General features: G+C 42.2%; 1 protein-coding gene across 2 annotated transcripts; it reads left to right on the top strand.

The window, feature by feature from the left end:
* Window positions 1-824: 824 nt before the first annotated feature.
* LOC139574291 (alpha-1,3-mannosyl-glycoprotein 4-beta-N-acetylglucosaminyltransferase B-like) lies at window positions 825-26,504 on the top strand. 2 transcript variants are annotated; one of them, XM_071398725.1, is made up of 15 exons: window positions 825-1,146; window positions 8,553-8,714; window positions 11,688-11,819; window positions 12,052-12,185; window positions 15,037-15,083; window positions 15,343-15,456; window positions 15,610-15,685; window positions 15,778-15,892; window positions 17,910-18,040; window positions 18,178-18,285; window positions 18,436-18,629; window positions 19,720-19,798; window positions 24,637-24,712; window positions 25,120-25,232; window positions 25,788-26,504. In XM_071398725.1, the coding sequence occupies exons 1-15, from the start codon at window positions 1,062-1,064 to the stop codon at window positions 25,803-25,805; spliced, it is 1,584 nt and encodes a 527-aa protein (XP_071254826.1). In that variant the 5' UTR covers window positions 825-1,061; the 3' UTR covers window positions 25,806-26,504. The 2 variants fall into 2 exon arrangements, with proteins under 2 accessions (XP_071254826.1, XP_071254827.1); XM_071398726.1 differs by lacking the exon at window positions 15,343-15,456 and having other exon boundaries at window positions 923-1,146.
* Window positions 26,505-26,709: the final 205 nt, after the last annotated feature.

Here is a 26,709-nt window from a genome sequence, read left to right on the forward strand (position 1 = left end):
CAGAGGTTCGTAATCGGGTCAGAGTCAGGCAGGTACAGAATGGCAGGCAGGCTCGGGATAAGGGCAGGCAGAATGGTCAGAACCGGGGAAACTAGGAAACAGAATCTTGAGAAAATAGGAAGACTGGAAAGCATACTGGTAAGACAAGATGAACTGGCAAGAGACAAACAGGGAACACAGGTATAAATGCACAGGGGATAATGGGAAAGATGGGTGACATCTGGAGGGGGTTGGAGACAAGCACAAAGACAGATGAAACCGATCAGGGTGTTACACTAAGTTGAACTCAAATTCAAATTGAGAGACTGAAAAATAGCTTCTATCTCAAGGCCATCAGACTGTAAAACAGCCATCACTAACACGGAGCTGCCTACAAACAGACTTGAAATCATTGGCGACTTTAATAAATTGATCACTAGTCACTTTAATAATGCCACTTTAATAATGTTTACATATCTTGCATTTCTCATCCCATATGTATATACTCTATTTCATACCATCTATTGCATCTTGCCTATGCTGCTCGTTAACTGCTTATATAACTGCCATATATTTATATGTATATATTCTTATTCCATCCCTTTACTTAGATTTGTGTGTATTAGGTAGTTGTTGTGGAATTGTTAGATTACTTGTTAGATATTGATGCACGTCGGAACTAGATGTCCAAGCATTTCGCTACACTCGCAATAACATCTGCTAACCATGTGTAGGTGACCAATAAAATGTTATTTGATTTTGAAATCACGCAGTTGCCCACAATTGCCCAGTAGGTGGGGTTGAGACCGCACTGAGACCGGCGCACCTCAACTGTCGCATCACCTTTTTAAGGAAATGTTGTAGGCTAACCAGGCGTTGTCATGTATGTCAATCTATTTTATGAAGAGATAAGGAAGTGACTTTCAAGCTTTTCATCATAGAATGTCCTTGGCGCTGTCATGGAGTAAACGCGAGAAGAACCTGAGTGGACTATCACCTGTGGATTCATTTGAACGGCAGCACTGTTTTCAGCATAAACCGAAGTCAGACGGAAGTTTTCTATTGACAGTTTGAGAGATGAGATGAGGCTCACCCATATGAAACTTGGATGTATTCTGGCTTGTGCTTTTCTCTCTCTAACCTGGTTTACCGCTCATAATGGAAATGGTAAGGTGTTGCACATGTCACACTATTCTGTTTACATTATGATGTATTAGGCTACACACTTTTCTCAAAAGGTTAAACCTTGTACATAACTGAATTCAGTTTTCTATTGTTTTCAAATGGTAATATTTTAAGCTAAATACGTGATAAATTGAACATTATAAACTGGGTGGTTCGAGCTCTGAATGCTGATTGACTGACAGCCGTGGTATGACAAAACATTTATTTTTACTGCTCCAATAACATTGGTAACCAGTTTATAATAGCAATAAAGCACCTAGGGGGTTTGTGGTATATGGCCAATATACCACGGCTAAGGGCTGTGTCCAGGCACTCCGATGCATTGTGCCTAAGAACAGCCCTTAGGCATGGTATATTGTCCATATACCACACCCCCTCGTGTCTTATTGCTTAATTATACAATGGGTGGGTCTAATCCTAAATGCTGATTGGTTAAAACTGCATTCCAGCTGGTGTCTATAACACAAGTTACCACTGGCTAAATCTATGACATTAAAATGCCTATTTACTCTGTTCCATCTGACTGCGCAATCAGCTGTCTCATCAGCCCAGCCAGGCAATTTATAAACTTGGTCTCCACTATAAAGAGCATCTAGACATTATCACACATTTCTTTTAGACTAACATTTAGTGTTCAACAGCAGAGATTTGTATTAACCTTGCTGTCTGTCTCTCCGATATTTGCAACATTGTTTCAATATTCAAATTCGATCTCCAGGATGAGACAGATAGGCAGGCAGCGTTTCTTAGCCAATCGAAATCATAAATCGTCTGGCATCATTTTTATGGATATATACAAAGAAATGTCAATTGAAAAAAGGTCAAACGAAACGAAGTGCAGCTAGTTTGCAGTCTCTCCAGCTTCAGTTTGAAGTGATTGTGTTAGCTGTGTTGTTGGCTAGCTCCTCTGAACAACAGTGTCCTGACAAGTGAGCACATTTTCTATGCCAGGAAAAATTGCGCCTCATCAAATAAAATTTGATTGGTCCCATACACGTGTTTAGCAGATGTTATTGCGGGTGTAGCGAATTGCTTGTGCTGCTAGTTCCGACAGTGCAGCAATTTCTAACAAGTAATATCTAACAATTTCACAACAAATATCTAATACACACAAATCTAAGTAAAGGAATAGAATTAAGAATATATAAATACATGGATGAGCAATGGCAGAGCGGCATAGACTAAGATACAGTAGATAGTATAGAATACAGTAAATACATATCAGAAGAGTAATGCAAGATATGTAAACATTATTAAAGTGAATAGTGTTCCATTATTAAAGTGGCCAGTGATTTCGAGTCTGTGTATGTAGGCAGAAGCCTCTCTGTGCTAGTGATGGCTATTTAACAGTCTGATGGCCTTGAGATAGAAGCTGTTTTTCAGTCTCGGTCCCAGCTTTGATGCACCTGTTCTGATCACGTCTTCTGGATGATAGCGGGGTGAACAGGCAGTGGCTCGGGTGATTGTTGTCCTTGATGATCTTTTTGGCCTTCATGTGACATCAGGTGCTGTAGGTGTCCTGGAGGGCAGTGTTGTGATGTGTTGTGATGTTGTGATGTGTTGTGCAGACCACACCACCCTCTGGAGAGCCCTGCAGTTGTGGGCAGTGCAGTTGCCATACCAGGCGGTTATACAGCCCGACAGGATGCTCTTAATTGTGCATCTGTAAAAGTTTGTGAGGGTTTTAGGTGACAAGCCAAATTTCTTCAGCCTCCTGAGGTTGAAGAGGCGCTGTTGTGCCTTCTTCATCTCACTCTGTGTGGGTGGACCATTTGTTTGTCAGTGATATGTATGCCGATGAACTTTCCACCTTCTCCACTGCTGTCCCGTCGATGTGGATAGCGGGGGGTGCTCCCTCTGCTGTTTCCTGAAGTCAAGGATCACCTCCTTTGTTTTGTTGACGTTGAGTGAGAGGTTATTTTCCTGACATCACACTCCCAGAGCCCTAGCTCATTGTTATGGATGTATCCAAATACATGTCACTAGAAAACAGCTAAAACTAATGCAAAATCAGCTACTTTGCTGTTATTCTCGCTGGACTTTTTGACGTGACTGTAAGTTAGCCGTAGTTGGCTTGTTAGCAAGCAAGGGATATGAACGTTGCCAGCCAGTATGGCAATGGAACATTTAGAACGAACGACTGGGTTATGTCCATATATACAGAACAAAAATACTGAACAACTGGGTCGTGTCTCTGGCAACCAAACCGATAGAACAAACAACCAGCCGGCTTGGGTAGCAACCCTAGATTTTTGTCGGGACTATATCTTGTGGAAGGATGAAATAGTATGAATAAATAACATTTTTATGAAAATATGTAAATCATAATTTGAATGTTGGTAAGCCATTGTATGAAAGTGATAATGCCCTCGAAGCCGTTGTTTGGAGGATACATTGGCACAGTTTGCCAATATAACAACACCCGTGCCATTATATCCACCAAATAACGGCTTCGAGGGCATTATCACTTAATTGTAAATTGGGTGGTTCAAGTCCTGAATGCTGATTGGCTGACAGCCATGGTATATCAGAACGTATACCACGGGTATGACAAAACATTTATTTTTACCGTTCTAATTACGTTGGTATCCAGTTTATAATAGCAATAAGGCACCTCGGGTAGTTTGTGGTATATGGCCAATATACCGCGGCTAAGGGCTGTGTCCCGGCACTCCTTATTGCGTCGTGCATAAGAACAGCCCTTAGCCGTGGTATATTAGCCATATACCACACCTCCTCGGGCCTTATTGCTTAGTTATATTGAATCATATAGGTCTACCTAGAATTTGATTGGTTCTCATCTAGATGTATTGCCATGATTCTGCAACACCAGGGACCGCGTTTATAAACATTACATAAGTACAAAATATACCCCAAAATGTGCGTGCGCCAGTTTTAATGCAAAAGTTGGCATTTATTAAAAAAAATATCTTGATGTGAGAATGTGCTCACCTCCCTGCAAACCTTAGACCATGTGTAAGCACATCTGTTTTAGTGATTGAAATAATCATTGTATTGCAAGCTGGTAAGTAAATAAAAATACAAATACAAATAAAAAACAGGAAAACATATATTAACAATGCAGCCATGAGTGAGAAAAGCGACAATCTGTTTTATAATTTTAGAATCTAAAATAATTAGACATAGGAATCTTTTTCTATTTTATTTTCATAACCAATGCAGAATATATTCTCACCTTTTCTAGCCATGATATTCCCCAAGGACCCATACAACAAATAACCATGCACATCTCTCATTTAATTGGACCTAGTAGCCTGGTAAATAGATAGACTATATGTATTTCAAGTTTTGCAATATCATAGGCAGCATGGTTTATAATACCTGTAAAACAGTCTAATTTAAGAGCTGATATTTTATATTGAAGTAGGCCTATGTATCAAGTTTCAAGTTTGTCACGTGCACAAGTACAGTGAAATGTCTTTCTTGCTTGCTCTTTCAACAATGTAGTAATTAATATCAGTAGTACTATAAAAACAAACAGTCAAGTTGCACAAAAAACATAATTAGAAATTCAGCTTGTAAATAGAACTGTATACTGTAAGTACTGTGATTGCATTCTTTGACTAGCCTGCCCTACAATGTTTCAGAATTCGGACAGTCCATCATATTTAGGTTGAGGGAAAAGTCAATTTAAAACATTGTTGAATTAAAACGTTCTTCTGACAGGTCCACGACAATTTGCAATTGTTTTCTCGTTCAGAAACCGACAGTCATTTTCCAGATACAGAATAAATAACTGCTAAATATGAAAAAATTCTGCCAACACATTAAATAGACCGATAGTTTAAGGAAAATATTTGACAGTATGGGTAGTCTACATTAGGCCTATTGCTATGCGATAGGTGTCACGCCCTGACCTTAGAGAGCCGTTTTATTTCTCTATTTGGTTAGGTCAGGGTGTGATGTGGGGTGGGCATTCTAGTTTCTTTATTTCAATGTTTTCTATTTCTTTGTTTTTGGCCGAGTGTGGTTCCCAATCAGAGGCACCTGTCTATCGTTGTCTCTGATTGGGAATAATACTTAGGCAGTCCTTTTTCCCTCTTTCGTTGGTGGGATCTTATTTTTGCATTGGTTGTTATTTTGCCCTGCAGAACATCACGTTCGTATTTTGTTTTGTTGTTGTCGGTGTTCATTAAATAAATAAATAGAATGAACACGTACCACGCTGAGCTTTGGTCCACTTCTTCCCATGACGATCGTGACAATAGGAGCGTGACATCATTGCCTATTTAATCTCAGAGCCTATACCAAGGCAGGGCATATTGTAGTGTTTGAGAGATAAGCAGCATGTTATTATGCACACCTGGTTAACATGGTATGCACGTATTCAGTGCGTGATATTGGAAATATGTATCTGATTGGATGCGCATAGTTTTATTGGCAGACCCTCATTGGTTGTTGGCCAAGGTATTCAAGTGTGCTTCCTTTGAGTGGGTGGAGATGGACTCAGCTTGGAACCAGCAATGTTGTATCCGCTGTCATGTTGGAAATAAACCTCTTTGTGATGTTAATGTAAAGTTTCTCTTTACAATAACTAAAAAGAACCCGCTTCCTTTAACCGGGGATGCAACACATATATACCCAATAATCTATTGATAAACAAAATATTAAACAACAAATTCTTATTTTGCATGAAAGTGGGCAATTTTTTAAATGTAACCTTTATTTAACGAGGCAAGTCAGTTAAGAACAAATTCTTATTTACAATGACGGCCTACCAGGGAACAGTGGGTTAACTGCCTTGTTCAGGGGCAGAACGACAGATTTTTACCTTGTCAGCTCAGGGATTCAATCCAGCAACCTTTCGGTTACAGGCCCAACGCTCTAACCACTAGGCTACCTGCCTCCCCTGCCGTTCCAAAATATACAGCAAATAAATGGCATTATTGCCACCACAGAAGATGAATGGAGACGTCTTCCAGTTGTGAGTTTTAATGCTCGTTCACGTGCGCACAGTTTTACCACAGGTCTGATTTATAATGGGAGACATGCGTATGGCGTGCACCAAGTTTATAAATCTATATTTTTGTAGGCTACATGTACAGACTTTTCAGAAATGGCGCAGACAGAACTTTAGTAGATCAGTCAAACTGTTGCAATCAAAAATGTATACCTTGCACAACAAACATTACTTGGCTACTCAAAATCCTTGCTCTGGCCAAACGCTGCGCCATGCCCACGGACGTTAGTTTCTTCTCTGCAATGAAGTATGTAGTGAAACAATAGAGCAGCAGAAGTATTCAGTTTGAATCATCAGGCAACAACAAATGCTAAATTTGCTCTCTCGTGGGGCCTGCAGGGGTGTATGCTACACCAGTGAAGCACACAGAGTAAAAGTCATGATGATTTTATACCATGGTACCAGTTTTACATGATTTAATACTTCAAGATGGCGCTGCAGACGGCACCCCGACAAGACTAGGTTGATGAACAAATAAACTACCTCTACCCTCCGTTCTGTTGGCGAACGTTCAATCACTAGAGAACAAACTGGATGAGCTCCGCTCGAGACTATCCTAACAACGGCACATGAAAAACTGTAATATCCTATGTTTCTCAGAGTCGTGGCAGAATGAAGACATGGATATACATCTTGCTGGTTTTTCTAAGCATTGTCAAGACCGGATGGCAGACGCGGGTATGAAGAAGGGAGGAGGGGTACACAATCTCTATGGAAGTTTCACATTTTTGCTCGCCTGAGTTAGAATACCTCATATGTTGCTCATCGACTACAGCTCTGCGTTCAACACCATAGTGCCCTCCAAGCTCTTCACTAAGCTCAGGACTTTGGGACTGAACACCTCCCTCGGCAGCTGGATCCTGGACTTCTTTACGGGCCTCCCCCAGGTGGTGAGGGTAGGCAACAACACATCTTCCACGTTGACCCTCAATGGGGGTCCTTCAGAGGTGCTTGTTTAGTCCCCTCCTGTACACCCTGTTCACCCACGACTACGTGGCTGCGCACGACTCCAACACCATCATTAAGTTTGCTGACGGCACAACGGTTGTAGGCCTGATCACTGACAATGATGAGACGGCCTATAGGGAGAGGTTTAGTGATGTGGCAGTGTGGTGCCAGGACAACAAACTCTCCCTCAACGTCAGCAAGACAAAGGAGCTGATTGTGGATTACAGGAAATGGAGGTCCGAGCGCACCCCTATCCACATCGACGGGGCTGTAGTGGAGCGGGTAGAGAGCTTCAAGTTCCTCCGTGTCCACATCACTTAGAAATGAACACGGTCCATACACAACACAGTCGTGAAGAAAGCACGACAAATGCTTCTTCCCCCTCTGGGCTGAAATAAATGGGCATGGGCCCTCAGATCCTCTTGACTGGCTGCATCACCGCTTGGTATGGCAACTGCAAGGCACCTGACCGTAACAGAGGGTAGTGCGTACGGCCCAGTACATCACTGGTGCCCGAGCTCCCTGCCATCCAGGACACCTATACCCGGTGGTGTCAAAGGAAGGCCCTAAAAATGGTCAAAGACTCCAGACACCCAAGTCAGACTTTTCTTGCTGCTACCACATGGCAAGTGGTACTGATGCACCAAGTCTGGAACCAACAGGACCCTGAACAGCTTCTACCCCCAAGCCATAAGACTGCTAAACAGTTAACCAAATAGCTGCCCGAATTTGCACTAACTCTTTTGACTCATCACATATGCTGCTGCTACTGTTTATTATTTATCCTGTTGCCTAGTCACTTTACTCCTACCCATATGTAAATATCTACCTCAATTACCTCGTACCCCTGCACATCGACCCGGTACTTGTACCATGTGTACTGTATAGCCAAGTTATCGTTACTCATTGTGTATTTATTCCTTGTGTTATTATTTTTCCATAATTTTTCTATTTCTCTCTGTATTGTTGAGAAGGACCTGTAAGTTAGCATTTTACTGTTAGTCTACATCTGTTGTTTACGAAGCATGTGACATACAATTTGACTGATTTTGATTCAATGACTTAAAAACCACTAGCGTGTGAGTTCCTTGTTGTCTGGGGAACACCATTCCTTTCCTGCTTTAGACGTGTAACCCAGTAACTAAAACACAGGGTTTGTTCTTTGAGGAACTATGTGGTATGAATGGGGTTGTCATGGAAATCATGGCAGTGGAACGGGACTATGGGAAGATTAGCCTAAACCTTTTGTTGTCCTGCACCCAACTACTCAGTACATTTGCAAATTTGATGTCAATGGAGCTTTTTCAAATACATACATTCAAACATTGACTTGTAACTGTTATACTCTCTCTTGCTCTCTCATTCTCTTCTTATCTCTTTCTGTCATGCAACCGTATGGGTGCGTGTGTATGTGCCTGTCGGTATGTGTACACGTGTGTGTGTGTGTGTGTATGTGTAGATGAGGATGAATCCCCCCACCACCCAGATATGATCCAGCTGTATGAACGTCTGCTGGCTGCAGAGTTCAGGGGGGAGCTGCTGTCCAGGGAGCTCAGCAGTGTTCTGACCAGCCTGGGGAACCTCACCATACCTAGCAACAACTCCTCCACTAATATCCCAGGTGAGGGGAAAGAGTTATCATGTTATCATCAGTGTACAGTCGCATCGCAGGTGACAGTACAGCCATCCCACTGGGCACACACAGGTTGAATCAACGTTGTTTCCACGTCATTTTAATTCAATTACGTTGAACCAACAGAATATACAGTACCAGGCAAAAGTTTGGACACACCTACTCATTCCAGGGTTTTTCTTTATTTTAACTAGTGAAGACATCAAAACTATGAAATAACAAAACTATGAAATCATGTAGTAACCAAAAAAGTGTTAAACAAATCAAAATATATCTTTTTTTTTAGATTCTTCTTGCCATTTTCTCAACCAGCTTTTTAATGTATTTTTTTTAATTAGGCAAGTCAGTTAAGAACAAATTCTTATTTACAATGACGGCCGACCAAAAGGCAAAAGGCCTCCTGCGGGGACGGGGGCCTGGGATTAAAAAAATAAATACAGTATAGATATAGGACAAAACACACATCACAACAAGAGATACATAACACTACATAAAGAGAGACCTAAGACAACAACATAACAAGGCAGCAACACATAACAACACAGCATGGTAGCAACACAACATGACAACAACATGGTAACAACACAACATGGTAGCAGCACAAAAACATGGTACAAACATTATTGGGCAAAGTCAACAGCACAAAGGTCAAGAAGGTGGAGACAACAATACATCATACAAAGCAGCCACCACTGTCAGTAAGGGTGTCCATGATTGAGTCTTTGAAGGAAGAGATTGAGATAAAACTGTCCAGTTTGAGTGTTTGTTGCAGCTTGTTCCAGTTGCTAGCTGCAGCGAACTGAAAAGAGGAGCGACCCAGGGATGTGTGTGCTTTGGGGACCTTTAACAGAATGTGACTGGCAGAACGGGTGTTGTATGTGGAGGATGAGGGCTGCAGTAGATATCTCAGATAGGGGGAGTGAGGCCTAAGAGGGTTTTATAAATAAGCATCATCCAGTGTGTCTTGCGGCGGGTACACAGAGATGACCAGTTTACAGAGGAGTATAGAGTGTAGTGATGTGTCCTATAAGGAGCATTGGTGGCAAATCTGATGGCCGAATGGTAAAGAACATCTAGCCGCTCGAGAGCACCCTTACCTGCCAATCTATAAAGTATATCTCCGTAATCTAGCATTGGTAGGATGGTCATCTGAATCTGGGTTAGTTTGGCAGCTGGGGTGAAAGAGGAGCGATTACGATAGAGGAAACCAAGTCTAGATTTAACTTTAACCTGCAGCTTTGATATGTGCTGAGAGCAGGACAGTGTACTGTGTAGCCATACTCCCAAATACTTGTATGCGGTGACTACCTCAAGCTCTAAACCCTCAGAGGTAGTAATAACACCTTTGTGAAGAGGGGCATTCCTCTTACCAAACCACATGACCTTTGTTTTGGAGGTGTTCAGAACAAGGTTAAGGGCAGAGAAAGCTTGTTGGACACTAAGAAAGCTTTGTTGTAGAGCATTTAACACAAAATCAGGGGAGGGGCCAGCTGAGTATAAGACTGTATCATCTGCATATAAATGGATGAGAGAGCTTCCTACTGCCTGAGCTATGTTGTTGATGTAAATTGAGAAGAGCCTTGGGGTACTCCCTTGGTGACAGGCAGTGGCTGAGACAGCAGATTTTCTGACTTTGTACACTGCACTCTTTGAGAGAGGTAGTTAGCAAACCAGGCCAAAGACCCCTCAGAGACACCAATACTCCTTAGCCGGCCCACAAGAATTGAATGGTTCATGCGGTAGTCACCTGGAATGCATTTCAATTAACAGGTGTGCCTTGTTAAAAGTTAAATTGTGGAATGTCTTTCCTTCTTAATGCTTTTGAGCCAATCCGTTGTGTTGTGACAAAGTAGGGTTGGTATACAGAAGATAGCCCTATTTTGTAAAAGACCATATTATGGCAAGAACAGCTCAAATAAGCAAAGAGAAACAACAGTCCTTTATTACTTTTAGACATGAAGGTCAGTCAATCCAGAAAATTTCAAGAACTTTGAAAGTTTCTTCAAGTGCAGTCACAAAAAGCAAGAAGCGCTATGATGAAACTGGCTCTCATGAGGACCGCCACAGGAGAGGAAGACCCAGAGTTACCTCTGCTGCAGAGGATACATTCGTTAGAGTTACCAGCCTCAGAAATTGCAGCCCAAATAAATGCTTCACAGAGTTTAAGTAACAGACATCACCTGTTCAGAGGAGACTGCGTAAATCAGGCCATCATGGTCAAATTGCTGCAAAGAAACCAGTACTAAAGGACACCAATAAGAAGAAGAGACTTGATTGGGCCAAGAAACACGAGCAATGGACATTAGACCAGTGGAAATCTGTCCTTTGGTCTGATGAGTCCAAATTTTAAATTTTTGGTTCCAACATACGTGGGGGATATTTAGGTCAGAGTCAATAATGTACCAATGCTTTCTGATAATGTCCTTAAATACATTCCCCAATGGTGAATTCCAAGAGCTCTTCCTGAGTCCCTGTATAGATCAGGAAAATATAATCCAAATATATCCGAATGAGGAGAATATTGGGGAGAAATGGGTTAAGGTCTGGATTCAGCACCACCTGTTTTTCAAACATTCCTAGATACAGGTTAGCATAATTAGGAGCCATAGTGCTCCCCATCGCTGTCCCTTTGGTCTGGAAGAAAAAGTCTCCTCTGAAGAGAAAATAGTTAGAGGTTAGTACCAGTTCAGTCAAGTCCACAATACAATTGGTGCTGGGAAGAGCATTAAGGGTCGTTCATTAAGGTAGAACTTGAGGGCCTGAGATCTTAATGGGTACATGCTTTTGATCAATGGTGGGATCTTCCCGATTTCTCGTTGTCTCTCTCTCTCTCACCCCCTCTCGCTTCACTTTTGAGAAGTCAAGATAAAACTGTAAGCAATGTCAACAACGCTAAATGATTGTTTTATGTCTGACCGTTACTTGTGTGTTTGGTTTGGTTTCTGGTGGTGTGGAGTGCAGAAGGACCGATAAAGAGAAATCTCAGTCTGCTGTCCTCCAGACTGCCCAACGCCTACCTCTACCTGCCCCACCTACGGGACCACCCAGACAGCCTGATTCCTAACGTGGTCCTGGGACAAGGCCGAACTGGAGGTGAGCGACGAGTCATGTAAAAATGTCTCTGGGTAAACGTGTCCTCTTTGACAAACCAGAGGGGTGTTAAAGTGAGAGGCTACAGAGCTTGGTGTGGTTTGCTAGTGTCAGTCTGTACTGTAGCCCGCAGCCTGTAACCCCTCCTGCCGCCTCACCCACCCTGCTCAGTGTTGACTTTATTCCAGTGATTGGTTTACTTTAGTGTGTGTGTGTGTGTGCGTGTCTGTGTCAGTGTCCCTGGTATTGGGGATCCCTACAGTGAAGCGTCAGAAGCAGAGCTACCTGGTTAGCACCCTGAACTCCCTCCTCTACGACCTTTCACCTTCTGAACGTAACGACACCGTCATCATCATCTTTGTTGCTGAGGTAACCTGCTCAGATACCCTGATAGTGGCATATAGAAACACATGGGATGGTCTTAGTCAATCAAACTGCTTTTAAAACAAAACACTTGACAGTAACAATAGGCCCACATCATGTCACTTAAAGTGTCTTTTTTAGATGGTAATCATAAAAATAATTAACTTTTTAGATGGGGTAATGTCGCTTGAGGTGGGAAGACTAAGGTCTGGTCTCTGCCTCGGGTCAAATCGACCTATTGTTATTAAAGCAGAATATCGACTGATTATGATGGGGAAAATGTAGTGATTCATTCTCAAGGAAAGACCTGCTAAACCTGTTGTGTGACCGTGCCTTTCAGAAGCCTAGGTACAGTATGTATGTTATCACACTACACACCTAAACTACAGGAATGGGCAAGCACATTATGAGAAATACCTGTTCTAGATTTCCAGTAAAGTAACTCATTCTAAAGACCTCAGATCAAACTATGTAGCCCAAAACCATATGTCTATCGAAGTACATGGCTCTTATATAGCCCTCAAATTCAAATTTGTACTTTGAAGCCCGTTGCACTGCTTTTTTTCCATTCTTCCCTTCTAATCAGGGACTGATTTAGACCTGGCAGACCAGGTGGTTGCAATTAATTACCAGGTTGAACAGAAGACCAGCAGTAGTCTGGAACTCGTAGGGTAGGATTGGAATACTTCTGGTATATAGTATGCGCAAAAAATGTATTATAATCTTGCTAGCCAGGACACACTCATTGTCACAATTTCACTAAAATCATTCAAGTCAATAAATCATAGCGCGTTTTTGGGCTCATTCAGTAGTTTTTGCCTGATTTAGGTCTAATCATGTTGAAAAATATTGTTAATAGTACCATTTATATTCCTAAAACATAAGTAGAAAAGTATACTGTTGCTGCTTCCTGTCGTCATGAATTTTTGTGTGTTAAAACACAGATTTTTCATGTCCAAGTTTATAATCAATATTTTGAAATAAGTGATATGATGATATGTTGAAGACAGATAAATACAAATTACTCCCTATACACACGTGTCACACTTGTGTTCAGATTGCTTGTATTTTGCTAAATTAGTACCTTAACTGCCCACACATCGACATTTACCAAGCGGTCACTCCAGACTGAAATCTACTGTAATCAATATCGTGCGCAAATGAATCTCTCACATCGATATTGTATGGAAATCAGTGGAACCAGGACAATTCGCTGCCGTTACATGTGCCATTGGCCCTCTTCTGAAAGACAAACCACTATACTACATAAACAGTATATACCTGTCGATACATAAACCTGTAGTAGCCATTTGTCAACTCATGTCCTTGTGGGACAGTGTTTACAGTAGATATGGCCAATATGAAAAAGGACACTTTTGACTGGATAATTTTTACCAAATCATCTCTCCACAGGAAGTTCTAAATAGTGACACGGATTGACTCTCATTTGAGTGATAGCTTGACTGTCAAATCCATGTATTTGTTTGTGGCTAGCGGCTTTTATAAAGAAAGCACCCCAAATTCCCCTTGCCATTTGATCTAAGTCCTGCGATGGACAGGCGTGTATGATAAAATCAACAGTACTAAACCAAAGATATGAATCTGTTTTAATGCAGTCAATTTACTGTGCCTTCAGAAGGTATTTTCACACCTCTTGAATATCTCAACATTTTGTTGTGTTACATCCTGAATTTAAAATGTATTCATTTCAGATTCTGTGTCACTGGCCTAGACACAATTTAATTAAAAATGAAAAGCTGAAATGTCTTGAGTCAATAAGTATTCAACCCTTTTGTTATGGCAAGCCTAAATACGGTCAGGAGTATAAATTGCTTAACAAGTCACATACTAAGTTGCATGGCCTCACTCTGTGGATTAATAGTGTTTGACATAAATGTTTAAATGACTACCTCATCTCTGTACCGCACACATACAATTATCTTTAAGGTCCCTCTAGTAACATTACCTCATGTTTCATCTACATTGATTCTACTGCACACACACACCCCTCTAGTAACATTACCTCATGTTTCATCTACATTGATTCTACTGCACACACACACACCCCTCTAGTAACATTACCTCATGTTTCATCTACATTGATTCTACTGCACACACACACACACACACCCCTCTAGTAACATTACCTCATGTTTCATCTACATTGATTCTACTGCACACACACACACCCCTCTAGTAACATTACCTCATGTTTCATCTACATTGATTCTACTGCACACACACACACCCCTCTAGTAACATTACCTCATGTTTCATCTACATTGATTCTACTGCACACACCCCTCTAGTAACATTACCTCATGTTTCATCTACATTGATTCTACTGCACACACACACAGCCCTCTAGTAACATTACCTCATGTTTCATCTACATTGATTCTACTGCACACACACACACCCCTCTAGTAACATTACCTCATGTTTCATCTACATTGATTCTACTGCACACACCCCTCTAGTAACATTACCTCATGTTTCATCTACATTGATTCTACTGCACACACCCCTCTAGTAACATTACCTCATGTTTCATCTACATTGATTCTACTGCACACACCCCTCTAGTAACATTACCTCATGTTTCATCTACATTGATTCTACTGCACACACACACACACACACCTCTAGTAACATTACCTCATGTTTCATCTACATTGATTCTACTGCACACACACACACACACCTCTAGTAACATTACCTCATGTTTCATCTACATTGATTATACTGCACACACACACACACCCCTCTAGTAACATTACCTCATGTTTCAGGTTCGCTTTCACTGGATTTCCTCTTCTCTCATTTATTTCCCCTTCTCTCTGTATCTTTATTTCAGACGGATACAGAATACGTCAACAGTGTAGCAGAACTCCTAGAGAAGAAGTGAGAAGTTTTGGTAGTTTGTTATTGTAATTTGACTGCTGTTGGCTATGTTTTGTCACTTGACTGTTGTTGGCTATGTTTTGTCACTGTTGTTGGCTATGTTTTGTCACTGTTGTTGGCTATGTTTTGTCACTGTTGTTGGCTATGTTTGGTAGTTTAAAAAGGTTTTCCTGTGTTTTTTGTAGTTTGACTGTGTTTTGTAGTTGGTCTGTTTCTTCACGGTGTTTTGTAGTTTACCTGTGGTTGTGTGTGGCTGTAGTTTTCCTAAGGATGTGCACTCAGGCCTGTTGGAGGTAGTGTCCCCTTCTCAGTACTTCTACCCCAACTTCAGCAGTCTCAGGGAAACCTTCGGAGACTCCAAGGAGAGAGTCAAGTGAGAAACGGACTCATGCACAGTCCAACACAGTCCAACACATACAGACTCGTGGTCTTACAATCATGAAAAAAAGAAAGAACTGAAATCGAAGTCTAGCACGTCACATCCTGTGCACCTGCAGTAAGTGGTTTGTGTTGTGGTTGTTTTCAGATGGCGCACAAAGCAGAATTTGGATTATAGCTTCCTGATGCTCTACGCCCAGGAGAAGGGAACCTATTATGTACAGGTGGGGTCAGAGTTCTACCTCTCGGATTGGTCAGTCAGTCTGAAATCATATTCATTTATTAACACATCCTCATTAAAAATGTGTATTGTCAGTTGGAGGATGACATCGTGGCTAATCCCGGTTACTCTCAGACCATGAAAACATACGTCAGAAAGCTGGCCACCGATGACTGGATGTTCCTGGAGTTCTCTCAGCTCGGCTTCATCGGTGAGTCTATGCTCTTCTGTGAAAGTGTCTGTTCTCAGGGCTTCTGGAGGAGGGCGTAGTTAGTAAGGCAACTGTGGGAACTAAAGCAGATGAACACACAATTTATTTATTACCTTTATTTAATGAGGGAAGTTACTGAGAAAAACACACACTCACAGATGAGAGTATGTACAGGTGTATGTGGATAAAATACACTCATGACTCTCCCTTCCTGGACAGATACAAGGCCCTCCCTTCGTCAAATCGGGTCACACACAGCACCTGCTCCTCCCCACTTATAGGCAGAAACTTAAATCAGGAAACACCCATGGTAAGGACTGTTCAACGTTGGTCTGACCAATCGGAATCTATGCTTCAAGACCGTTTTGATCACGCGGACTGGGAAATGTACCGGGTCACCTCTGGGAATAGTATCGACGTATACACTGACTTGGTGACCGGGTTCATCAGGAAGTGCATAGAGGATGTTGTTCCTACTGTGACAATTATAACTTGGATAGATGGCAGCATGTTCCTACTGTGACGATTAGAACAAAAACAGTGGATAGATGGCAGCATTCACACAACATTTTAAAAACGCGAATCACCGCTTTTAACCACTGCAAGGTGACTGGGAACATGGACGTGTACAAACAGACCGGCTATGACCTCGATAAGACAATCAAAGAGGCAAAACGACAGTACAGGGATAAAGTGGAGTCGTAACGGCTCAGACACAAGACACGTGGCAGGGACTCCAGACAATCATGGATCATAAAGGGAAAGCCAGCCACATCGCAGACACCGACACCTCACTCCCAGACTAGCTTCTTTGCCCGCTTCGAGGAAAACAACAGACCTACCGAAGTGAGCGCCCGCAGGTGGTGAAGGTAGGAAACAACACCTCTGCCACGCTGATCCGCAACACTAAGGCCCCACCATGGTGTGTGCTCAGCTCCCAGCTCCCTGTTCACCAATGACTGCGTGGCTACGCACGTCTCCAACTCAATGATCAAGTTTTCTGACGACACAGTGGTAGGCCTGATTACCAACAACAAAGAGACAGCCTATAGTGAGGAGGTGAGAGCCCTGGCAGAGTGGTGCCAGGAAAATAACCTCTCCCTCAACGTCAACAAAACGAAGGCGCTTATCGTGGACTGCAGGAGACAGCAGAGAGAGCACGCATCCAAAATCTTTACGTTCCTCAGCGTGCACATCACTGAGGACCTGAAATGGTCCCTTCACACTTCAACCTCAGGAGACTGAAGAAATTCTGCTTGGCCCCTAAGACCCTCACGAACTTCTACAGATGCACCATCAAGAGCATTCTGTCGGGCTGTATCACTGCCTGGTACAGCCCAACGCATCACCGGGGGCACACTGCCTGCCCTACCAGGACATCTACAGCGCCCGGTGTCACAGGAAGGCCAAGAAGATCATTAACGTCCTCAGCCACCCGAGCCACGGCCTGTTCACCCCACTACCATCTAAGGTGGAGACATTACAGGTGCATCAAAGCTGGGACAGAGAGACTGAAAAACAGCTTTTATCTACATGCCATCAGCCTGCTAAACAGTCACCACTAGCCGGCCTCCGCCCGGTACCCTGCCCTGAACCTTAGTCACTGTTCTAGCCGGCTACCAGCCGGTACTCTACCCTGCACCTTAGATACTGCTGCCCTATGTACATAGATAGTCATTGAACGCTGGTCACTTTAATAAAGTTTACATACTGTTTTACCTAATTCATATGTATATACTGTTATAGTCATGGCTCATTGTATTCACGTTCTGTTCTTTGTTGTTTGTTTTTTAACTTTTTGGATTATGTGTGGATTGTTATTGTATTGCTAGATATTACTGCACCGTTGGAGCTAGAAACATAAGCATTTTGCTGCACCTGCGGTAGCATCTTTAAATCTGTGTATGCGACCAATACACTTTTATAGACTCTTCTTCACTTCGGTTATTCTCCTCACAATGTCTTAGGTAATTTTACTTTATTTATTGTGTATGTGTGTGTTTTATATCTTTATCAGGCAAGATGTTCCGAGCCCGTGATCTACCAATGATAGCAGAATTCTTTCTCATGTTCTACAAAGACAAGCCCATTGATTGGCTGTTGGACCACATCCTGTGGGTGAAGGCTTGTAACCCAGAAAAAGATGCTGTGAGTTGTGTGCACAACAAAAGAAAGAAAGTGATTATATAATGTAGAGTCCAAACTCATCAAACTTGAGTTTGTGAGTGAACTATTCCTTTATTCAATTGAGAGTTGATGGGTTTTTCATATTTTGTCCCATCCAGAAAGACTGCAACCTGCAGAAGGGCCTGCTCAAGCTGAGATATAAACCCTCTCTGTTTCAACATGTAGGCCTTCACTCCTCTCTGCCTGGGAAAGTACAGAAACTGAAAGTAAGCACTTTCTCCCCCTCTCTCTCTCTCTTAACCCCCCTCTCTCTCTCTCTCTCTCTCTCCCTCTTGTTCTACCCCCTCTCTGGTGTGTGTTTGTGCAGGATAAAGACATATAGTGGAAGTTATAATTAAAGTGTCTGTTTTGTCCAGGATAAGGACTTTGGGAAGGTGCCACTGTTCACAGCCCACACCAACCCTCCTGCAGAGCTGAGCAGTAGTCTGAAGCACTACCAGCAGCACACCCTGGAGAGGGCCTACAAGGGCCAGGACTTCTTCTGGGGCTTGACCCCTACCGCCAAGGACTTCATACTGCTCAGCTTCCCACAGCCACGCAATGTCACCAGGTCAGTGGACACCACAGGTGGCCGGTGACACCTCAATTGGGGAGGACGAGCTCATAGTGATGGCTGGAATGGTATCGAACAAATCAAACATGTTTTCCATGTGGTTGATACCACTCCATTCCAGCCATTATTATGAGCTGTCCTCCCCTCCACAGCCTCCTGTGTTGGACACACACACACAGGAATTAAAACTCCAACCACAGGTCACATTTTAAATATTGCCTACTTGACGCTGACCCCAGTTCCATCTGTGTACCTGCTTGTATAAAGGTTGTGGAACAGACTTTGTGGGTTGTCACTGTGTTTCCCACTTATCATAGTCATTATCAAGATGGAATCCAGTAGGTCATGTTTGCCCTGCCCTAATAGCACAGAGCAGTGTTGTTTCCTAACCCTCTAGACTAACACGTTTGGCCGTGTGTGATCGTCATCAACACACTGTGATTAGAGTGAGAATCTTCATGAGCATGTTCGAAGGCAGCAGCATATCACCCTGCATCCCACTGATGGCTTGCTTCTGAAGCTAAGCAGGGTTGGTCCTGGTCAGTCCCTGGATGGGAGACCAGATGTTGCTGGAAGTGGTGTTGGAGGGCCAGTAAGAGGCACCCTTTCCTATGGTCTAAAAAAATATCCCAATGCCCCAGGGCAGTGATGGTAGACATTGCCCTGTGTAGGGTGCTGTCTTTCGGATGGGATGTTAAAAGGGTGTCTGGACTCTCTGTGGTCACTAAAGATCCCATGGCACTTATCATAAGAGTAGGGGTGTTAATCCTGGATAAATTCCTAATCTGGCCCTCAAACCATCACAGTCACCTAATCATCCCCAGTTTACAATCGGCTCATTCATCCGCCCCCCTCCATTCCCCTGTAAATATTCCCCAGGTTGTTGCTGTAAATGAGAATGTGTTCTCAGTTAATTTACCTGGTAAAATAAGGGTTAAAACAATAGAGATTAAGGTAATGACTTGACATTTAAAAGGGGTAACTTAGTGTAAAGCTCTCCACTTCATTGTGATGATTTCAAGCATGAGAGGGATATTCTTTGTTGGCCAAACCAACTGGTAATAAATAGGTGATTTTGTCTCTCCAGGTACCTGTTTCGCAGCGGAAACATCGAGAACAACGGAGACCATTTGTATAACACCACCGTGGCGGTGCTCCCTAGTGATGTGAGTGCCATGGAGGTCACACTAACTGCCAACAGTGTTTGTGTGTGCGCGCGAGTGTGTGTCATGGAGCTGGTCTAAGAGACTCTGGCTCTCAGGTGTTAGGTCCTGGAGACTAAGTAACAAGGTGACAGGAAACGCCAACCACTACATGCTATCTGCTAACACGCTGATGGCCTGTGTGTGTAACGGGAATTTCCAGGTGAACAAAAAGGAGAGCAGTCATTGATAAAATTCAGTACGACACTCCCAGAACAGAAGCATAGAAAATGTCTAACATCCTCTTGGAGACAGGCCCTTTATATCCTAATCAGACTGTACCAAAATGTTCTGTAAACATCAGCCCGGGAGACTGCTACAGAATCACACAGTGTTCATAGTGTCATCAATAGAATAATAATCAGTGTGTCCTTGGTACCTTCAGTAGCTCTGTCAATCACTGTCAACAGATATGAGAACAAACCATAACGTTCAGTAACTAGTCTAGTGACCGTCAACCCGCACACAAATTAGTGTCACAAATAGAGCACGGGACATCATGTATAAATATGCTAAGCACTGTGTTAATTACTCTTAACTGAATGTGAACTTTATTCATCTTAAATATTCCCATTAGTAATCTTAATGTAAACCTATGCAATCGCCGTATGCCTTTGGAGGACAACAGAGTTATACACTAATGCTAGTAGATACAGGTTGTGTCACAAAGTGCTAGGGTTATATCGAATGTGTTCCATAGACCTCTGTTCATATTGTGGTTGTGTGACTATTTAAATTGAAAGTGGGCTAGTTCAATGACTGTACTCCCTAGAACTTTGTCTTACTTAGTGGTTGTTTTCCATAGAACTATGCAATTGTTGCAGATCTAGTCCATATTTCAGTGATTATGGGATAGTGAAGAAAATACATTGTAACAATGTTCCCTCTAAACTTTTTCAGCACCAAGCAAATTTCAGGTCTGCTCAGCGCAAATGTGAAAATTGTGAAAATGCAGTGCAACATCCAGCGCGCGTTTACTATGAACACTGAGGCTGTACCCACTTTAAGCTAGTTTTTACAGTTGTCAAGTAGGCTACTGTGACTATTTGATCATAAATGTAGGCCTACCAGAGTGGCCTACCATCAAAAACAATTTGTTCAACAATTTTAACATGGAAATAGCTGTTCTATCGTTCAGCCTACAGTAGCAGCTAATGTGTGGTGTTCAATGTAGGTCTACATTCCATGAGACTTAAAAAAAAAAACACGCAGGTCTTGACATCCTTCAGACAAGGTGACTGAACATGTTGTTGTGTTGTTTGATGCAAGAAACAGCTTTACAAAATAAAATGCATTATTATTCCCATAGCATTATTACAGAGAATCAGATAATTATGCTACCCTCTGCCTATTGGCTTATTCAAGCCTGTCTGAAAATACAACACTGCCCCTTTAAGACCAAAAAAACACTCTTTATCTGACTCGCTTTTCAAAGATGTCTAGAAATGTACACGTTTTGGGCACTAGTAGAAAGCAATCACTCCCCTATTGCTGACTACAAATGATCTATAACCGGGCTAATAACTCACTAACTAGCAAAGGATATGAACAAAATGTGCACACGTGGCTACGTGCAGCTCTAGCTTTGATCCCAAAACAAGCGCATCTACTCACGACCGCTCATGCTGTAAACACAGTCCAGTTCAACGTAAATGGCACAGATCCATTTATGGCAATGGTCTATTTGCATATAGGCCTACTGCAACTCTGATTTGTTTATTCCACACCGGTCTGTGTAGAGTACAGGCTGAGTAGTGCGTGTCAGTGCAATAGAATCCTACTCCGATGTGTTCTGCCTACAACAAAATCTTTTGAATAGTTCGTTTTGTTTCGGTATGTTGCATTGAAAGTGGCTAATATTGCATTGATTCGATCACAATTGCCACAGTAAAAGGAAACATTGATAGTATTAACTTGGAAAACTCTAGCACAGTGGTCACCAACCTTTTCTTAGTCAAGATCACTTTGAATCAAAATGCAAGCCGAGATCTACCGCTCTTTTTTTTTAACATTACTTTAAAAAATATAAGCCAATGCAACATTATCCATACAGTAGCAATGAGGTTTGTGCAGTAAGCTTTAGGCACAATACATTATCACCGCATATTGGCTTTGCTTGAATTGTCCTGCCAATGCATTGTTGTTCGGGACATTTAAAAAAATATATTTCAAAACTTGAGGTAGGCTACAGTATATGATCACACTGGAAATAGAATCGTTGTTGTATTACTTGTGAAGCACAGCTGAGTGAGCATACATTTAAATAATTAGCTTTTATTTTACTGGGCTGATGGTGCCTCGATCTGATGGTCAGTCTCAGCGGAGGGAGAGAACAGCAGACTGAGGGTCCACCTCTCAACATCCCTCCGCTCTCCCTTTCCTCCACTGACACTGACCAAAAAGGGACACCGTCTTCCAGCTGATGGCGAAACTCGAGACGCACCGCATTATTTCTGCCTCATGCACAAATTCATGTTGTTAGTAATAATAACAACGCTAATAATAACTAATAATAATAACAACAACGCAAGCCTATAGATACACTTTGCTACTCATTCATTACTGCTGCAGTGCTTGTTGTAGCGCTGAGTGGAAATAGGAAGAACACACATTTTATGGCTTATAAAAGTATTAAATACAAATTGTTGACAGTGCTGAGTAAGAACTTTAACATGAACTCACTCATAAAAACAGCATCTCTTTGCTCTATTTGTTGACAGTCTCTCTCTAGTCTTGGTTTTAAACGTTTTGAAATCTCACAGTATCAACTTTGCTGTAGCTTTCTTTTATGCCTGCTTCGTTACTGCAGACAGACATAGTCATCTGAGCCATCCGATTGGCCAGAGGTACAGTGCCTTGCAAAAGTATTCATCCCCCTTGCCGTTTTTCCTATTTTGTTGCATTCACCCTGTAATTTAAATAGATTTTTATTTGGAATTCATATAATGGACATACACAAAATAGTCCAAATTGGTGAAGTGAAATGAAAAAAATAACTTGTTTCAAAAAAAAGAAGAAAAAAAAGGTATTCCCCTTTGCTATGAAGCTCCTAAATAAGATCTGGTGCAACCAATTACCTTCAGAAGTCACATAATTAGTTAAATAAAGTCCACCTGTGTGCAATCTAAGTGTCACATGATCTGTCACATGATCTCAGTACATATACACCTGTTCTGAAATGCCCTAGAGTCTGCAACACCACTAAGCAAGGGGCACCACCAAGCAAGCGGCACCATGAAGACCAAGGAGCTCTCCAAGTCAGGGACAAAGTTGTGGAGAAGTACAGATCAGGGTTGGGTTATAAAAAAATATCAGAAACTTTGAACATCCCACAGAGCACCATTAAAACCATTATTAAAAAACTGGAAAGAATATGGTACCACAACAAACCTGCCAAGAGAGGGCTGCCCACCAAAACCAGGCAAGGAGGGCATTAATCAGAGAGGCAACAAAGAGACCAAAGATAACCCTGAAGGAGCTGCAAAGCTCCACAGCGGAGATTGAAGTATCTGTCCATAAGACCACTTTAAGCCGTACACTCCACCGAGCTGGGTTTTATGGAATAGTGGCCAGAGAAAAGCCATTGCTTAAAGAAAAAAATAAGCAAACACATTTGGTGTTTACGCAAAGGCATGTGGTAGACTCCCCAAATATATGGAAGAAGGTACGCTGGTCAGATGAGACTAAAATTGAGCTCTTTGGCCATCAAGGAAAATGCTATGTCTGGAGCAAACCCAACACCTCTCATCACCGAGAACCTTATCCCTGTGGGGATGTTTTTCATCAGCAGGGACTGGGAAACTGGTCAGAATTGAAGGAATGATGGATGGCGCTAAATACAGGGAAATTCATGAGGAAAACCTGCTTCAGTCTTCCAAAGATTTGAGACTGGGACGGAGGTTCACCTTCCATCAGAACAATAACCCTAAGCATACTGCTAAAGCAACACTCAAGTGGTTTAAGGGGAAACATTTAAATGTCTTGGAAAGGCCTAGTCAAAGACCAGACCTCAATCCAGTTGAGAATCTGTGGTATGACTTAAAGAGTGCTGTACACCAGCGGAACCCATCCAACTTGAAGGAGCTGGAGCAGTTTTGCCTTGAAGAATGGGAAAAAATCCCAGTGGCTGGATTTGCCAAGCTAATAAAGACATACCCCAAGAGACTTGCAGCTGTAAATGCAGCAAACGGTGTCTCTACAAAGTATTGACTTTTGGGGGGGTGAATAGTAATGCACGCTCAAGTTTTCAATTTTTTGTTTGTTTGTTTCACAATAAATAAAAAAATTCATCTTCAAAGTGTTGTGTTGTTGTGGAAATCAAATGATACAACCCCCCCCCAAAACTATTTTAATTCCAGGTTGTAAGGCAACAAAATAGGAAAAATGCCATGGGGGTGAATACTTTCGCAAGCCACTCTAACTCAATAGTGCACTTGATTTGCTCTCTGGGCCCACCGGGAAGGCAGAGTTCAGACACATGAAATAGTTCAAAATGGAAACAGTTCGCCTACCTGGTGCGCAGAGCAGCTGAATCGGGTGCACCTATCACCAACAGCCCGAGACGAATAAAAACAAAATAAGAACATAAGGCTTTATCGTTGGGTTTTTTACAGAATTGTTTGGCGATCGACCGGTTGGTGACCACTGCTCTTGAAAGTTGAGTGAAGTTCAATCTCGTGCTTCTCTCTGTGGGCTGATAGTCCCGGGGGAGCTGTGCAGCAACCTCTGGGCTACTGCAAGCGTGCGCAGTTTAGAGTGAACATTTATTATAACATGGTGTAACGTGTGTTTTTCCTCTCCAGAGCTCAGTGAGAGACAGACTGGTGGGTGGCCAGTCTCCTCAATACAAAGGATCTTATGGAGGCTTCATAGTGATTGGTACATGAGTTTCAATATTCTATATCATTACTAGGACAGGAGCTTTTACTGAACATATGACGTGACCAGGAAAAACTATTTAGGGCCCAGGGTAAGGGGAAAGACTCCCATCTCATATTATTACCCAAACACTTGTCAGAGGCAGACACAGCTCCATCAAAGTGTTGTTCTGTGTATCAGGATGATTCTGAATCATAGAAATACAATGACTAGAATGATCACTCCCCTTCAAGTCAAGGTACCATGATGTGTGGATCAGCAGCCATAATGAGTATACCAATGGGCTATGTCCCACTGTGGGCTGTTTTGTACATGACTGGTTGTACTGTTATAATATACTGTATATTCTGCCAGGTGTTCAGAATAATGCTACATTCAGGTAACTGATATGTTTTAAATGTTTGAAGGTTGCTTTGTGGATGGAGTGGCTGAGGGACAGATAGACGCACAGATGCAGCCCATCTCTGCATTACGTCTACTGGTACATAGCGACTCTGACATGTGGGTTCTGCTCAGCGAGGTGAGCTCTGTGTGTGTGGTGTGTATGAGGAAGTGACAGGAAATAGTTGTTTTATTAGTCAGTCTCAATGATTGAATAGATTTAAAGGTGTTTTGAAACCGCTTCTAGGTGCTCCACCAAAAGAGGAAGAGGACTTGTTTCACCAGAAAAACATGTCACATTCCTACCTAGTTCCCTCGCTAAACTTAGAGGGAACTCTGTGAACTTATTCACAATAAGTGTCCTTGGTACCTTCAGTAGCTCTGACGTCAACCGCTATCAACAGATATGAGAACAAACCATAACATTCAGTAACTAGTCTAGTGACAACCCGTACACAAATGAGTATCACAAGTAGAGCATGGGAAATCATGTGTATTACAGAATGGGAAAACATAAATATGTTAAGCATTCATTATGTTAATTAGTCATAACTGGGGGGGGGGGGGGTTAGGGATGCGTACAAGAGTGTGTCTGTGTACTTATGTAATGAGTGATGACAGTTTGAATTGAACATACTGCAGGATTACATCAGCTAAGGTTTGGTTAACGTTCATGCTTCTCTCTGTCTGTCAGATATTTATTCAACTTTAAGGGGAAGAGATAGGAGAAACCTTGGAGGGCATGCGCTGCTGGCCTGTAACTCCACACCTGGATAAACAGTGACCTCTATTGGACATAGACAGTCAACGCAGTTCCTCCAAGCGCCTCACCTGCTACTGTATGGAAGCACAGACACACACACACACTCTGTGGATGTTCTCTTTATGCACAACGGAGAATTCTTCAACCTTTGACATAATGTGAATCTGGAGGAGAAAGTGTGTTTTTCTGTTCCTAAATGAGTTTGTCAATCAACTTGAGCACTTCTACATTTGTGGAAGACTTTATACTGGGCACCAGCTTTCAGCTGTGGTTAACATGTACAGGGCTATCTATGATAGGTTCAGTGAGAGGTGAATGGATTGATACCCTCGGTGAGTAATGGATGCAATGTACTGTGTTGTGTGTGAGAAAAAATATACACTGGTGCAATTGTTTGTATTAGTGTATTATTGACACTGTTTACACAAGTGTGTGTGAGTTCATGTCTCTGGCCAAAATGCTGTAGATCAGGTTCAATTCCTCAAGTAGCTTTTTTGCCATAGGTGGATTTCTATGTAAATCTTCTGTTGTGTTTCTGGTACTGAACTGCTAGTTTCAATGGGGATCACTGGAGAGCAGCCACTCCACATGTATATACAGTACATATGTGTTACTATGTGCTGTAAATAAAGAACAAACATGAAAGCATTCTTGAATGTGTATAACAATTTAACTGCTTGGCAAATTCTATTTTTTTCCCAACCCTTACAGTAGATAGGAAACACAGGTTACCTCTACTCTCTACAAACAAGAACATTGTCTGACATTACAGTACTTACTTATATTCACAGATGTGACCAAGTTGATGAGTAGCATTTGCTCAGTCAGGTCACAGCTAATGTTCCCCAGCAGG

This window comes from Salvelinus alpinus, chromosome 4, assembly GCF_045679555.1.
Source record: "Salvelinus alpinus chromosome 4, SLU_Salpinus.1, whole genome shotgun sequence".
Taxonomy (NCBI): Eukaryota; Metazoa; Chordata; class Actinopteri; order Salmoniformes; family Salmonidae; genus Salvelinus; species Salvelinus alpinus.